The sequence below is a fragment of the Rhinolophus ferrumequinum genome, chromosome 18 (assembly GCF_004115265.2).
Source record: "Rhinolophus ferrumequinum isolate MPI-CBG mRhiFer1 chromosome 18, mRhiFer1_v1.p, whole genome shotgun sequence".
In the NCBI taxonomy this organism is placed as follows: domain Eukaryota; kingdom Metazoa; phylum Chordata; class Mammalia; order Chiroptera; family Rhinolophidae; genus Rhinolophus; species Rhinolophus ferrumequinum.
Genome location: NC_046301.1, coordinates 61,701,549 through 61,716,377, shown reverse-complemented (window position 1 = coordinate 61,716,377; position 14,829 = coordinate 61,701,549). Strand labels below are relative to the sequence as shown.

Genomic DNA, 14,829 nt, shown 5'->3' with positions numbered 1-14,829 from the left:
CGTTTGGAAACACCCCGCTGCTGCCCGCTAACCTCGCTTCACCCCACTCTGGGCACCCCTGGGCGGTTCCCAGTGCCAGCGCGCGCACCTCGGGCTCGAGCCCTGCAGCTGGGCCTGTTTCCCCAGGTTAAGAGTGCGATGGCCTCAGCCAACCTCAGCACCGTCCCGACGTGCGGGTCAAAGCGGGATGCAAGGCGAGAGGGCTATGGGCTTCGGGACCCGGCGCCTAGCGGGTGCCCCAGGGTAGCCTCCCCAGGTACGGAGTACTCAAGCGCAAGGAAGGATCAAAGACCAGGGCAAGGGCCAAGGCCATGTCATGCTCAGTAGTGACTTGGTGGGTCTCCCTCTCACCCAGATCCCTGGGAACTCTTGCTGTTCTGGTCCCCAGCCATGCCTGCCCTGGGGAAGCCAGAGGACCTAGGTCTCAGCACCTCCGTGCTCCCTAAGGGGCCATGCTGCAGTGTGGGCCCTCCCAGAGAGGGCCATCTGTCGTAGCCTGGGAGGTAAGACCAGTGGAAGGGCACCCCAGCCCTCCTGACCACACACATTGACCCAACTTTGGACCCACCGTGGCCATCCTCCCCACCCTACTGGGACTTGAGCAGACAGGCCCAAGGCCCAGGACCTCTCTGCACCCCAAGACCAGAGCAGGAGGCAACCAGGTCAAAAAGCAAGTTCGAACCTGCAGGCAGCACATATGAAGGCACCCAAGACACTGTGCCAATACAATCCCTTTGCCAGGACCCTGGGAGAGACAAGTGCCCATCTCAGATGAGGGGACCCTGGGACCACCTCCACCTCTGAGGCTGAATGTACCCCCATACCCCAAGAGAACCATGAAGTGACTGGTTGGTCTGGTATCGGTTCTTACTGGGTCCTGAACCAAGGCCAGAAGAGGCTTTCCTAGGGAACTCTCCCCACCCCCATTCCTTTCCAGGCAGCCTCCACCAGAGGCTCAGACCCACCCTTCCTCAGTCGCACCCCAAACCAGACTCAAGATTTCTGGATGGATACACAGCCCTTTATTCAAATCCGCCTCCCATGTCCTGTCACACTGCTGCGGATGAGGACTGGCCGTGTGCAAGGTGCCACACACATTCTCCTGTCCTGGAGCAATTCGAAGTCCCTCACCCCATGCTCGCCAGTGAAGCACCTGCTGGAAAAATGAGGGAGTGGGGGAGGAAAGCTGGCTCCAGCAGGACACACACACAGAAAGCTGCCCCTCAGTGGACAGGAAACCAGAGAAAAACCCGCCAGGAGGGCCAAGCACTGCCAGGGCCAAAGGACCTCCCTTCACCCATGTGGAAAAGCACTTACAGGTGACGGGCTGTGAGGACAGGGGGCTGCGCCTCTGGCTCCTGCTCCCAGGTGAAGTCCCTCTAGGGACGGTGACCCCAGGTCATCGCTGCTCTCGGGCCACCCTTCCAAGTTGCACTGGCTTCCCTTCAACCTGCCAAAGCAAAGGAGCATTACACCTGGGGTCCTGGACGTGCTCGCAGCTGTCCCTCCCCGCCTCCCTTGAAACCATCCACAGTTCCTAGAAGGGTCTCAAGCTAGTTATCGGGGCCATCCCGGCAGAGGCCCCGTCAAGGGCCACTGTGCCCAAGGCAGGCCTGCGCCTTTCAGATGGGCCAGGCCACGCTCCATCCCTAAGCAGAGCCAGCTACCCACTTGGGATGGAGCTGCTTAGAGAACGGCGTGGGCTCTGGAAAAAAACTCAGGCAGCAACAGACATCAGAGAGCTACAGTTAGGAGCATGACTTAAGGAGGTCTGGAAAAGGCTGTCAATTGATGAACAAAAAACCCAAAAGACAGAATAGGATGTTCAGTGGTCTTCAATCCCGCTTACGGATCGAACCTATTCGCGAGGCCCGACTGCCTGGACCGCTTGCCTGGCCACAGACAAGGAAGGGCAAAGGGCCAGGGTCTGACTTTAGTTCTAGCTTGATTTAAAAAAAAAAGAAAAATGGAAAAGCAAAAACCAGTCAAAGGCACATTCCCCGGGTACATAGCTTTACTTTCAAACAAGCTCTCAACAAGAGGGGATGTGGACACGAGCAGAAGGAGTTACCTCGGATTACAGGGCTATCTCCACATATGAGCTAGCCAAGGGGCAGCTTGCGTCTCGGAGGGTTCTGTTGGGCGCACAACACTTCTGTCCTCCGAGGGCTGCAGCTTCCATAGGCTAGCGGAGAACGCTCAGAACTTGTGAAGCAACCGCAGAGCTAGCTAACGAGCGGTCAGTCTGCGGTCGCCCAGGGACACTGCCTGCCGTCCGCTCTGGGACCTCCTTCTACACTAAGGCAGTCAAGTCAGCGTCAGGTGCCCACATGTCCACCGTCCCTGCTGAACTGCCCGCCCTGTCGAGCCCTCTGGCTGCCACTGCCAGAAGCCTCCCAGGGCTGTCCTGCAGTCTGACCTGCCCACTCCCGTCACCCACTTGCTCACCTAACTGGGACTGGTGGCAGTCGGCTGTTACAAGGGGCCCGCCAGCGTCAGTTTACTCTGCCTTCCTGGTCTAGCTCTCCATGGGCCTCAGGCAGGACTTGCAGACCTGCTTCTCAAGCTGCCCTCTCTGCTGAGGTCTGAGTGCCGCGAACTCACGGCAGGAATGCGTTGTGCAATGAAAGGGAAATTGTCAGAGAAAGGTTCGTTTCAGACGGTCTTTTAATCGGCTTCGTGAAGCCAAAGAAAACTGCGTACAAGAATTCCTTAACCACTTCAAATACAACATTAATGGGATATGCATACGTCTTCCAGTAAAAAAGGACAATATAAATAAACATTTCCAAGAACCTCTCAGGGACGTCTGCAAGGCTACTGTGGGTCATACACAGCACTGATGGGCCACACCAGCCAGGCCCAGGGCAGCTGGGCACCTCTGCCGCCGCCCTGGGGCGGGTCCTACCATGCTACACTCAGAAATGGTACATGGAATTGGAAAAAAGCCACAGCTTGCTCAGCTTCCGACAAAGCGGACTCAGAGTCCAATCTCAAAGAGAACTGAATCGGGGCCCCAACTTCCCAACTTCACAGGGCCGACCCCACTAAAAAGGGAAATAAAAAAGGCAACACAACCAAAAACAAAAATAAAACCCACACAACCCCAATGATTTCTAAAAAACGCATGGTAAAAAAAAAAAAAAAGTTAATTCGAAGTGCTTTTCAAACCCTTAAAAACGGACAGCGCTTCCTTAAAAAGAAAAATCTAGTAACGAGGCCATCTGGGGTCAGAAGCAGTCAGGCTGTGTTTGAGAAGATCAGAACTGATAAGACTACAAAAGTGGGTACAAGGAGGGGTGTTCACTACACATTAACGATTCAGCGAAGCTCCCAAAATCTTTAAATATACAGCCATTGGAAGGACGGTCTTGAGCAGGAAGGATTTTACTCGTTGTGTGTAGCTGAGAACAAGAAGCAGGTACAGTGTAAAGGCACTGAAGCACGCGACAAGAGGCAGCATTCCACTCCCGGGTCCAGACCTGGAGGGCTCGGCCCTGCGGCCTCAGGAGGAACCAACCCCCCCCACAGCCAAGCGCGGCAGGCCAGGTGGGCGGCCGCACATGCATGTAAGCTGCCTGCTCAGTGGGCCCCTCGTCTCCCTTTCCTTTTTAGTCAGTCTGGCTTAGCTTTGGTTTTGCGGTAGAAATGGCTGTTGGCACCAAGACCTGAGATGGCAATCTCGTCCCTTATGGGCAAGCACAGTGACAAGGTCTGAGTGTTGTTCACAGAGTGCTTGCTGAGCTCCCACCGCAGGCCCTTGGAGTGTGACTTACCGTAACTGTCATAGCTGTCTCTGTACGACCCGCCCGAGCTCCGGTCACCATAGCCACCACCCTGACTCCGGCTGTAAGAAGGACACACCTCAGTCTATATTCACCCAACCTCCTGCCAGCGACCAGACAAAAGTCAGCCAGGCACTGCACAGGACCATGCCCTCACCTGCTGTAGTAGTCTCTGGAGCCTCCATAGCCCCCACTTCTGGATTCGAACCGGCTCCCCCCATAGCCTCGATCCCCTCCTCCTACAGATAGGGACAGGAAGAACCAATGAGTAGCAGCTCCTGCCACAGTGCCACACCACGTCCCCAAAGGCCTGTTTCTAAAAGTGGCACTCACCTCTGGAGAACCCACGGCCCCGGCCTCGGCCCCCACGGAAGAAGCCCCGGCCCCCAGCAGAGCCACCTCGGTACCCACGGGATCGGTTGTCAGATGACTTGCCAGCCTGGTCAACTCGGATCTGTCGCCCATCCACAGACTATGGAGACCAAGAGGTTGGCTAAGGTCAGCTTCTTTGCTTCCTCACCATCAGGGAAGCGAGGCTCCGGCTCTGCAAGCCTGAACCCTGTGCACCCCCAGAGCAGCTGCCCCTCACCTTACCTTCCCATTCATGGCCATCATGGCATCCTTAGCATCGTCGATGTTCTCAAAGGTGACAAACCCAAAACCCCGTGACCGCTGGGTCTCCCTGTCTTTCACAACCACCACTGCAGAAGACAGATCTGCAGTTAGCACCCAAACTCCCCATGAGCAGCCCCACGCAGCCCCGAGCCCAGCACCAGCCTCACCTTCAGAAATCTGTCCGTATTTTGAGAAGACCTGCTCCAGCGACTGCTCATTGGTGTCAAAACTCAGCCCTCCAACGAAAAGCTTGCCTTCATCTGATGCCATGATGGCCTGTGGCAAACTGTTGAAATCCTCACTGAGATCCTCCAGGGGCTTCATCGCTCACCCCTCCCTCCTATTTTACTTTATACAAATAACATACGCTCGTTGTGGACACAATGAAAATGTCATTTCATCATCCCAACCCCACACTCAGAACTTCTTAATCCAAAGGAATTAATTTCCTTCATCACGCTGGGCCTCTTTTCAGCGCTCAGCTCCCTGAGGGCGGGGGCCACACCCTGGTTCTGCTTCTGCACTCCTCAGTGCAGCCCTGGCTGTGGACCCCAGGTGATGCCTTCAGGGGCTATTTAGTGCTGGGCACTATCTACCTCCTTCCTAACCAGCGCAGTGTACCTCGTTCTCCCCTTCGCTAACGGGGGCCTAGCTTCAAACATGACCGTGGGGTGGCAAAGTGCTTGGTCCACTGTAGAGTGCCTGTGGGGGTGGCCGGAGACTGGGCCGCCTCCGTAGGGAACTGGGGAGGGATCCCGACATGCGGAATTCCACGTGAGGCCGGTGCTGACTTAAGACTGATCTTTTCTAGAATGGGACCACCTCTGCCAAAAGGCTCCGGAAGCACAGGCCTGTAACCGCGCAATTCGGAACCAAACTTGAGGTGTCGGGGGTGTGCTGGGGCAAGACCCTCGTGCAACTCCAAAGGGAAACCTGGGAAGCAGGAGCCCCCGTCTGAACCCACACACGTGGCTCCGCCCCAGGCCCGCCCACGCCGCGCGCATGCGCCCTCCGCGATGCCTGCGCCACTCCATCCGGGCACTCGACACTCCCGCCATTTCACGGGGCGCAGCCTCGAGCTCGCAGCCGCCATTTTGCGGTAGCGCACCGTTCTCGGCGAGCCTTGGCCATCGAGGGGACGCCCCCTCCAACCGTGGCTTGGCCCGGTATCCCGCTGCCCCTCGCCGCCAGCGGATCAGACTCCACCCCGGGCCCACCCCGGCACCACCCCCGCCCAGGGGCGTGCCGCCGCCGCCCCGCCTCGTCCGGCCGGCCGCAGGCCGCCCGCCGCCCCGGGCCTGTGGATCCGGTGCCGCCAGGGCCCTCACCACTGAGTCGGGAAGGTCCCTGACGCAGGCGGAAAGACGGCACAGCACAACGACCAGAACCTCCTAACGCGCGAGTGAGGGGGGCAGCGGGTGCCCGGCCTTATGTACCTCGCCACCAGGCTCCGCCCCCCCCGAGCCCGCCCCCAACACCGCGCTGGCCAACCCTAGGCTTCAGAGACTGCGGACATACTTCATATTCATGAGTTAGGGGCCGGGCTTGTCTCGGCCACGCCCCCTCCCGCGCGCTGGCGCCGTACGCGGTGATTGGCGGTGATGAGCATGGTCCGCAGGGGGGGGCGGGCCGACGCGCGGCGAGGCGGGGCTGACCCACTTTTGCTTGCCCGACCCCAGGCCTGCGGCCGGGAACAAAGGGGCCTTCCGCCGCACTCCCAGGACCCCAAAAACAACTGAATACACCACTTCACGCAATCGGCCGTAGAGTCCACCCAAATCCCAACACTGAGACAAGCCCATTTATGTGGACTCCAATATTCACCACGATCCCAGTTCCTACTTCCCAACCTCACCCAACCTAGTTTACCTACACCCCACCATTCACCTGGCCAAACACTTTTGTACATCCCAGCTCTAGACTGCAGACTGACCTCCACCTGGCCTCCCAATTCCACCACGCCCCAGCTCTCCAGTCCCCGCTGCACCTCTACATTCAGCTCAGCCTCGCCTTCCCCTCCACTAGGCTTTTCAGCAGCCCCCCGCCCCAGCACACCCAGAACCTACTCAGTACCCATGGGGGAGTCGGTGCCATTCTGCTCCTCCCCGTGTCGTTTTCCTGTCTTCTAAAGGCGTTCAAAGACCTCTGCTATCAGAACCAGCTTTGTAGGGATTCTCATCCCCAACGCTATGCCTGGGGAGCCCCAAGGCCATTTTATGGGAGCCCCTCTTGTGGCCAACACTTTTCCCCCTGCCCAGGCCTCTGCTCATGCTGAGTGTGGCCCTGGATCTTTCCATGGGATGGAAGAAGCTAATGCAGACCCCTGCCTACCACAGAACCAAGCTCCAGCCCTGCTCTAGAAAGTCTTCATAGGGCAGGCACTCTGCAGAAAAGTCGGGATTGGGAACAGCGCCTCTTCGCCCCACTTTCCCGCACACCCCAGAGAAGTTCCAGCCCCATTCTAGACCTCTCGGGTGGGTCTAGCTGACGCAGCAGGGTCCTGGGTCTGGACGCTGTCCCCGGTGACAAGGTCGCTGAGACCTCCTTTCCCAGTCAACAGCTCATGACTTACCGCTGCCCCCTCTGCACCTCGCCCTGCCACGCCAAAGCCCCTCCGTACAACTCCCAGTCAGCAGCAGCCGGCTGCTGCATCAGCCACTCACGCAGGTTGGTTATTAAAATGAGCAAAGACATCAGCACTCAGCTCCCCCTTTCGTTGGTAGCCCATGGCGGGACCTAGGGCCCGGCTCCCCAACCCAGGAGCAATTCCTGCCCACCCTTTCTGATCTGCTCTCCCAACTGTCAGGTCGGCAGTTCCTTGCTCCAGCCCAGGCCAGAGGGTCCCTGCAGTCACCGCACCCTAGATCACGCTCTGCCCACCCCGCCCCGCCCACCATTCTGTAGTTCCAAGTCCGCCTTCTCCTGATTTTTTTAAGTGCCTGTTCATTCATTCATTCCGCCAGCACACAGTTATTAAGGGTTTACTCCGATCCCATTGCTGGGTATGGGCTCCATGTATACCCACGACTGTTCTGGGTTCCCATCATGGTGTGGATATCTCACCAGGTGCGCCTGCACTGGGCATTGCGTGGGAACTGTGTACTTGCGTCACAGGCATATAACCTGTCTCTGTACCTGTTTCTGTGATTACCTGCGTCTGCGTGTCCCTGTGACATGGTGTGTATCCAGAACTGTGTGTCCCCGTGCGTGCTCTCAGGGGAGTGGGACCATCTTTATCTTTGCCGCAGCCGCTGCGCCACGTTCTACGCGCGGACACGAGGGGGCGCTGCGGCCTCGCTGTCATCCTGGCCCCGGGACTCCGGGGACCGCCAGGTGATCGATCTAGCGACCCGCCGCGTGTCACAACGTGGGAGAGGGTCCTAGTCTCGCCCCGCTCCTCCACCTGAGCGCCGGAGGGGGGTTTGGCGGGGAAGGAGGGAGCTAAAATAGCCGTGGACGGAGGCGAGGCTGCTATTCGCCGCCAGGACGTGCGGTGCTCGCCGCCTGCCGGGCGGGACCGGATTAGGCTGAGAGGACCCCGCCGGTGTATTCACAAATCGCTGGTCGCCAGGGGGGCCGCCGAGGGAGGGGCGCTCGCCTCCTGGATCCCCACAACCTTACCCTAGCCCTCCCTACAACGGCGTGGCCGTGGAGACGGGGGTGTGGCCGCCTCGCTCCCGCACCGCCCTCCGCGCAGGGCGGGGCCCGCCGGACGCCGAGTCCTCCCCAGATCCGGGCTTATGACCGGGCCGGAGGCGGTAATAAGGGTCTGGGCCCGAGATGGGCGTGGCGAGGATGAAAGTCGCGTGTGTGGGGGGGGGGTGGGGCGAGATAATTACCGCCCCCTCCTGGCAGGTCCGGCGGGGGCCGGTTCTGTGCACCTGGCGGCTTCCGAGCTGGGGCGCGGAAGTGGGACGGTCCTCGCAGAGACTACAACCTACCCGCCTGGTCCAAATCCGCAGGGCCCAGAGCCAGGGTGGCGGAAGCAGAAACTGGACGTGTGCACGCGTTGCCAGGTGTGGTGCAGATGTGTGCCCGTGGGCAAGGGAATCGTGCGTACAGAGACAGAAACAAGGATTTCGGGGGGCGCATGCTTGTGTGGACACTAAAGTGGGGCTGTGTGTGTGTGCGTGCACATTAACATGGAAGTATGCATGGAACTCACGTGTGTGCAACCTGGAGTGGAGGTGTGTGTGTGCATCAGCACACGTGGGAACATGGCACCGCATGTGGAAGAACACGGGGGTTTTATGCGCAGACCCCAAAGCGTGTGCATATGGGGCATGGATGTGGGAGCAGCAGGGAACAGGGCTGGATGTGCGTGAGTGGGGTGGGGCCAGGACTCAAAGCATTTGTGTCCATGGCTGGTGGCATGACTCATGCCCCTGGGATGGGCACACAAGCTGTATGTCAGCAGTATTCCTCCTGGGCAGAGGAGAGCTACAGGAGGCCAGAGCCAGGAGAAGGAAGAGTTAAACAGCCACCCCTCTTTCCAGTTCCCACCTGCAGGAGGTGGGGGCTTCCAAGGTCCTAGCAGGCCCCAGGGGGCTGGCAACTGTGAACACAGGTGATTCAGCTGCCCTGGCCTGTTTCCCTCCTGTTCCCAGGAGGGGGGTCTCCACATGGAGAAGGATGCTCCCGGCAGTGGGGCACCTGGCAGAGCTGCCTGGCTCAAGGTCGAAGAATGTGGAGGCTGACTCTTTCACCTGCCAGGGCCCCCATCCCAGGAGTGCAAAGGCCAGGCGGTGCATGGGCCATGCTGGAGCTGGTGATCCCAGTCCCCGCCAACTGTGCACATGCAGTGGGCTCAGAGTGGGATCAGCCGGACCCACAGGCAGAGACAGATGTTGATTACTTGCCCCTACCTGTGCCTGGGCAGGTGGCCTATGGGACCCTCTCAGGTTTGCTCTTTCTATATATATCATTGACCTGAATGATGTCCCCTTCTACGGAGGGAAACTGAGGCACAGATGGGTTGGCAAATGTAGTGCCGGACAAGCACACACCAAGATCATGCATTCACACATACCACATGTATCAGGAGGAGCTGGCCCTCACCCATGTCTTGTCCACTCACCTGACCTTGGCCCCACACAGGACATCACCCACACATAGGCTTCCTGCAAGCACAAGGCGGAGTAGAAGGACCCCTGCCTGGGGCTTATGGCAGGCATCTCCATGGCAATACTGGAATGGCACAAATGGAGTGTGTCCCCCCCGCAGCTGCAGCGACTCAGGGAAGAGCTGTGGGGCTAGCAGCCCACACACGTCTGCACCACGCTCCCCCCCCAAGGCAAGCAGGCAGAAACACATGCCCAGGGAGCTCCTGGTTTTCCGCTTTTCTGTTCCTTCCTGGTGCCACAGGACAGAGAACGGTTTTATGGTCACTCCCCCATTTCTTCATGTCCCCAACAGCGATGGAATGAGTGAGGGCGCACTCCCCCTTCACCAGTCCCCATTGGGATCCCCGGTTCAGGTGGGCCTGCGTGGGCGCATCTGTGGCTGAGCGCTAGGTGTGTCTGGGGGAGGGTGCTGCCTTGGGTGAGCAAGTCTGAGGATCTGAGTGCAGACGGGCCGGGTGTGACTTTCAGTTCTGTGGCTTTTTTAAGGGAGGTCTTGGCCCAGGCTGAGTGTGGGGGTGTGGTTCGATTTGAGGGTCACACAGTTGACTGAGGTTGTGGCGGAACCTAAGTATGGGTTGGGGCCGGTTTGGGGTCGCTGTGTTGCAGAGCCTGGAGCCCGGTGGACTGTGGAGGGCGGTGCGGCGCGTGAGTGTCCCGCGGGAAGGCGGGTTGGTCTGTGGGGAGCTGTAAGCGGCCCTGTGTGGGAGTCTGGGGTTGTATTGCTCCTCTGTGGAGGCCTGTGGGAGCGTCTTGGGGGGTGCAGTGTGTGCAGGGCACCTAGCTCTACCTTGCCTGCGGGGGAGGGGGGAACAGCCTTCCCCGCCCCCCCGAGGGGCCGGCCCCACCCACATTCCAGAGGAGTTAGGGGTGCCCTGTCCGACCTGTGACCCCGGTGAGAGCCCACTCCCTCAGGCCTGGGAGTCCAACGCAGCAGCAGCTGACTCTAGGGAGAGGCGGGGAGGCGGAGGCGGAAGCTGGAATGTGTGCGCGGGGGGGGGGGGGGGGGGCGGGGGGGGAGCCCCCAGAGAGGGGGCGGAAGTGGGGGAGGGGCCGGTGGGACCGAGACCGGAAGAAAATAGAGGGAGACTCAGACTGGAACAGAGACTGAGGAAGGCAAAAAGAAAGGGAAACGGAAGGTGGCGACGAAGACAGAGAAAGTGGACAGAGGACAAGGCAGAGAAGGGGCGAGAGAGCACAGCAGAAACCGAGGTAGCTGGCCAAAGACACAGGCCCAGGAGAGCAGGGCCCCAGGTGACAGTGACCCCGTACCCACCCATGAGCCGGGCTGCTCATCTGTCCCGAGTGACACCAGAAGCAGCCAGTCCTCTGCCCTCCCAGGGCTGGGTGGCCATGGGTGGGGCTGGAGTCAAGACTAAAGGGTTGGGCCCAAGCGCCCTCGGCTTGATAACCCCCATTCCCAAGACGCCTGGAGAAGAGGGCGGGGTCCCACCAAGCCCAGTGGAGGTGGCGGTGCCTGGGGCACTTGTCGAGTGCTGGGGGTGCTGCTCGCCCCAGTGGCGCATCTTACTCCCATCTCCGCAGACGACTCTGGGCCAGGGGCCTGGCTCCTCCCTGCTATCCTCCTCAAGCGACCCCCTGCGGCCTTTGGCATTTCAAAACGTTGCAGCCAGCCCCAGTAACCTGCAGCCAGCCCCAGTAACCTATTTGGCCACCCCCAGAGGACTCTGGCCTCAAGCAGAAAGCCGTGACCCCAGTGACCTTCTGCCCGCCCACAGCGGCCTCATCACCCCAGGAGCACAGCTCACTTGTGAGCCACCCCCTGGAGTCAAGGCCCCACATCCTGGATACCACGCTTGTCCACGCCTGTCCACACCGGCAGCCCTGACCCTGATCTGTCTCGAGCTCTCAGCGTTGGATCAGCGGTTTGGCTCACATCCTCTCCAGCTGACAAGGCCCACCCTGTTCACGCTGACTGGTGCCTTCTCTGAGTGACTCCTGGTCACAGCCCAATCTGAGCCACAGCCAGGCAGCGACATGCACTTCCTGCCCTCCTAATCTCTCCCTCTTGGGTTTTCAGCAATCCCTGCTCCTGGCCCAGAGGTTGACCAGGTGTCAGGTGCTCATAGGGGCACCTTCTTCCAATCTCCCAGCTCGCCGTAGCCCCCTTGCCAAACCTGCTGTGAACCAGAGGTCCCCTTTACACAAGGCCCCATCTGTCACTCCTCAGGCTTCACCTCTAGACCCAGGCCCAGCATCAAGCCACCTCCTGATGTACCGGTCACTGCTCCCTCACCTGCACCTGCTCCCTGGTTCCATCTCATCTTCTAAACCACAGACTTGGAGAAGCACCCTTTCGGGTCCTTGGCCTTTCGTATTTTGGTCCTCCAACCTGATTTCCCAGCTGCCCCCCAAATGCACCTGCTTTCAAATCTCCGGGTCTTTGCACACGCCGTGGTCCCTACCTGGCGCACCCATTCCCTCTTCCTCTATTTAACAAACTCTTAATCCTTTGGTAAAGCTTCAAAGTGCCCTTCTCCCGCTTGGTTTCCGGCGTTTTCCCAGCGTGGGAGCTGCAGTGCTCCCCCAACCCTAGGGTTGCGCACACGGGGTCAGCACGGAGGGGCAACAGGCAATGCGTGGGCGTGGAAGGAGGGGATCACGCGTGCTGCAAGCCTGGGCGGGGGGGGGGGTGCCCACATGCTGCGCCTCCGGGTGCACCCTCTCTTCCATCCAGGCGTAGCCACCGCAAACTTACGGCCACAGGGAGAAGGGGCCAAACGCCTCCGCGGCGCGCTTGCGTACTCAGCTAGGCCACGCCGCAGTCCCGCCCCCGGGCGTCAACCCCGCGCTGCTATTGGGGCGCGCAGAGGTGCCAACGGGGCGGCTACTAATTAGGCGTCCCCGGGGGTGGGCGGGGTCTGGGCCTCTTGACGCGCGGACGGGGGCGGGCAGGGAGCCCTCCCCGCGGTGACGTCAGGCCCGTTTCGCGGCACGTTGCCCTGGAAACCGCATTTCCATCCCTGTGGGTTTCCGGGGGCCGCCTCCTCCCATTCAGCTTTTTCCTCTTGGGGGGAGGGGGCGGTGCAGGGCCGGCCCCGCCCCTTGCGGTCCCGGCAACCCCCCTCTCTCTGGGCCTCAGTTTAGCTTTCCGTGCCTCCCACTCCTGCGTGGTGTGGGCTGCCGCCCCTCGGTCTGCTGCACCCTGTCTCAGACATGCACCCCTACCCTCCTCACCCCCTGCAGGTGTGTGCGCAGCCCCCTACGCTGGACTCTGCTCTCGTATCCCCAGGCAGGGCCGTGACCCTCCCAACCCTGGGCTGTACGCCAGGCAGCGCCCTGAGGGGTGGATTCCGGGCAGCAGAACAAGTGCCCCCCGCCCTGTGGTGTGCAGACACAGCCCTGTGATTCAGCGGGTTCCTCAGTCGGCACCCTCCTTCCGCATCCCCCACCCAGCTCTGTGGCGGTCACCTGGGTCACAGCGCTAGGCCCTCACCCCTGGCCCGGCTGCGTGGGCGGGGGTTCCACCTGAGCTATCCCACCCACGTTTCCATCACCCGCGGGGACATTTGCACCGTTGACACTGGAGGGATCTGCGTGACCTGGGCACCCTACCTTCCTGCCGTGGGCGAGCGAGGGATAATTTGGGGGTGACTGGGTGGTGGGAGGGCCGAAGGGCCTCCACAAGATGCTCCCAGGACACTCCTGGGAGGGAGCCTCTTTTCCTTCCCCCTGGGGTCCCTGGAGCTGGGGCTTGGGAGGGCAGGGGCTTTGGCCATCAGAAATTGGCCTGGAGTGGTTGGTAGTCACTAATTTTACAATCATCCTCAATCTTCTGGCGTATGTACTTCTCTCTGGGCCTCGGTTTTCTCATGTATCAAATGGGAGTGTAATTAGTTTTCTTAGATGTCAGTATTTAAGTGAGGAAATCCACGTAAAATGACTTTAAATATTACAAAGTGGATGAAGGTGGGACCCCAGAGGATTGGCCCCTTAACCCGGCCCTCCGGGGCCCCAGGGGGTAGGGTGGGAAATGCAGACTGAGGAAGTTCCCAAGTGGAGCAGGGGTAGCTGGGAGAGAGGTGTTCCTGGGTAGGGCACCGTCTGGGCAAAGGCCTGGAGGCTCAGTGCATGCTGGTCAAGGCTGGGGAGCGCTGGAATGCAAGGCCAGGGTGAGGCTAGAGGGACGAGTTGACCCAGGGCCAGATCAAGCCCCGAGGCCTTGAACACCAGCCCCATGTCCCCCAGTCCCCCCATGGGAATCAGAGTCGCTACTGGAAAGGACTGGGGCCTCTGGAAGCCTGGCACCAGGAAATGGGCCCTGATGGCAACCTGGGAGGGGTGTCTGGTCAGGGGCCCACCAGAGCTGGGAGCCGAGGGCGGAAGCCCCACTCAGAAAGCAGGCAGCTTGTGCCCACACCCTGCAGGACTTCCGGCCTTGGGTACCGGGAAGTGGCCTGCCCCTCCCTTCCCTGCTGGGGCAGCTTCCTGCCCACCCTCACCCCCAAGCCAGTTGAGGGAGCCTGGGATCTGTTCCAGGACGTACCTCACCCTTTTACACCGGGGCCCACCTTACACTACGAGGTGGTGGGAGACCCCAGTATCCCACCCTAGGCCCTCCTCAAAAAGACACCCCCCCCACCATAGCACTCACAGGGCCTGTAAGACCACCCCTCGGACCAGACCCCCCCCCAGGGGAGCAGGCGGGACATTCACTCGTGTTTCATTTTCTGTTTATTACTTGAAATCACGGTGTTTTGTTTTCCTTTCCAATTTTGTTTTCATACAGGAAACTCACGCAAGGTGCCAGGACACCTCACGGCCCGACCCCACCCCCAGGGCAGGTAATGCTTTCTTGGGGGGGGCCCTGGAGAGGGCAGCGGAGTGGGAGGGGCCGGTTCCTGCCTGGGGCCTCCACCCTCAGACCCGCGGAGGCACAGACATTATTTAAAAATCGTTAAAAAAACAAAAGAGAACACACATTTAAATAGGTATCCAAGACAGTTCTTCAAAAACAAACCCGCCCCTTTTTTCTTTTTTTCTTTTTTTGAAAATGAAAACAAATCCTGGAACCCCTAATCCTGACCCCTCCCTGCCCACCCCCCACAAAAAAATTTACAGCGCTACAGTTAACAATGATGTTCACATCTGAAACCATTAACTTTAAACACATAATGGGGAGAGAGGTGAGGACCTGGGGTTCACCTACAAGTAGGACAGAGGGGGACAGGCAGGGAGTGGGGTGTCGCGCAGGACAGACAGGTGGGGCCAGGACGAGACAGGTGTGTGGGGAAGGCCCAAACATCTCCAATTATCAGTAAAAAAAAAAAAAACAAACAAACAAAAAA

At 59.7% G+C, this 14,829-nt stretch overlaps 1 protein-coding gene and 1 long non-coding RNA gene across 6 annotated transcripts; one reads left to right on the top strand and one right to left on the bottom strand.

Moving 5' to 3' along the window:
- Positions 1-999: 999 nt before the first annotated feature.
- CIRBP (cold inducible RNA binding protein) lies at positions 1,000-12,218 on the bottom strand. 5 transcript variants are annotated; one of them, XM_033134698.1, is made up of 8 exons: positions 5,729-5,816; positions 4,568-4,748; positions 4,380-4,486; positions 4,119-4,257; positions 3,943-4,024; positions 3,777-3,847; positions 1,318-1,450; positions 1,000-1,156 (listed from the first exon to the last, which is right to left on the bottom strand). In XM_033134698.1, exons 2-7 carry the CDS (start codon positions 4,722-4,724, stop codon positions 1,446-1,448), a joined length of 561 nt encoding a protein of 186 aa, XP_032990589.1. In that variant the 5' UTR covers positions 4,725-4,748; positions 5,729-5,816; the 3' UTR covers positions 1,000-1,156; positions 1,318-1,445. The 5 variants fall into 5 exon arrangements, with proteins under 5 accessions (XP_032990589.1, XP_032990591.1, XP_032990590.1 ...); XM_033134700.1 differs by lacking the exons at positions 1,000-1,156; positions 1,318-1,450; positions 5,729-5,816 and adding exons at positions 2,650-3,404; positions 11,947-12,218 and having other exon boundaries at positions 4,568-4,686; XM_033134699.1 differs by lacking the exons at positions 1,000-1,156; positions 1,318-1,450 and adding an exon at positions 2,650-3,404 and having other exon boundaries at positions 4,568-4,686; positions 5,729-5,866.
- On the top strand, positions 7,256-14,814 carry LOC117038071 (uncharacterized). Its single transcript, XR_004425612.1, has 2 exons — positions 7,256-8,416; positions 14,271-14,814. It is a non-coding gene; the product is annotated as an uncharacterized LOC117038071 (long non-coding RNA).
- Positions 14,815-14,829: the final 15 nt, after the last annotated feature.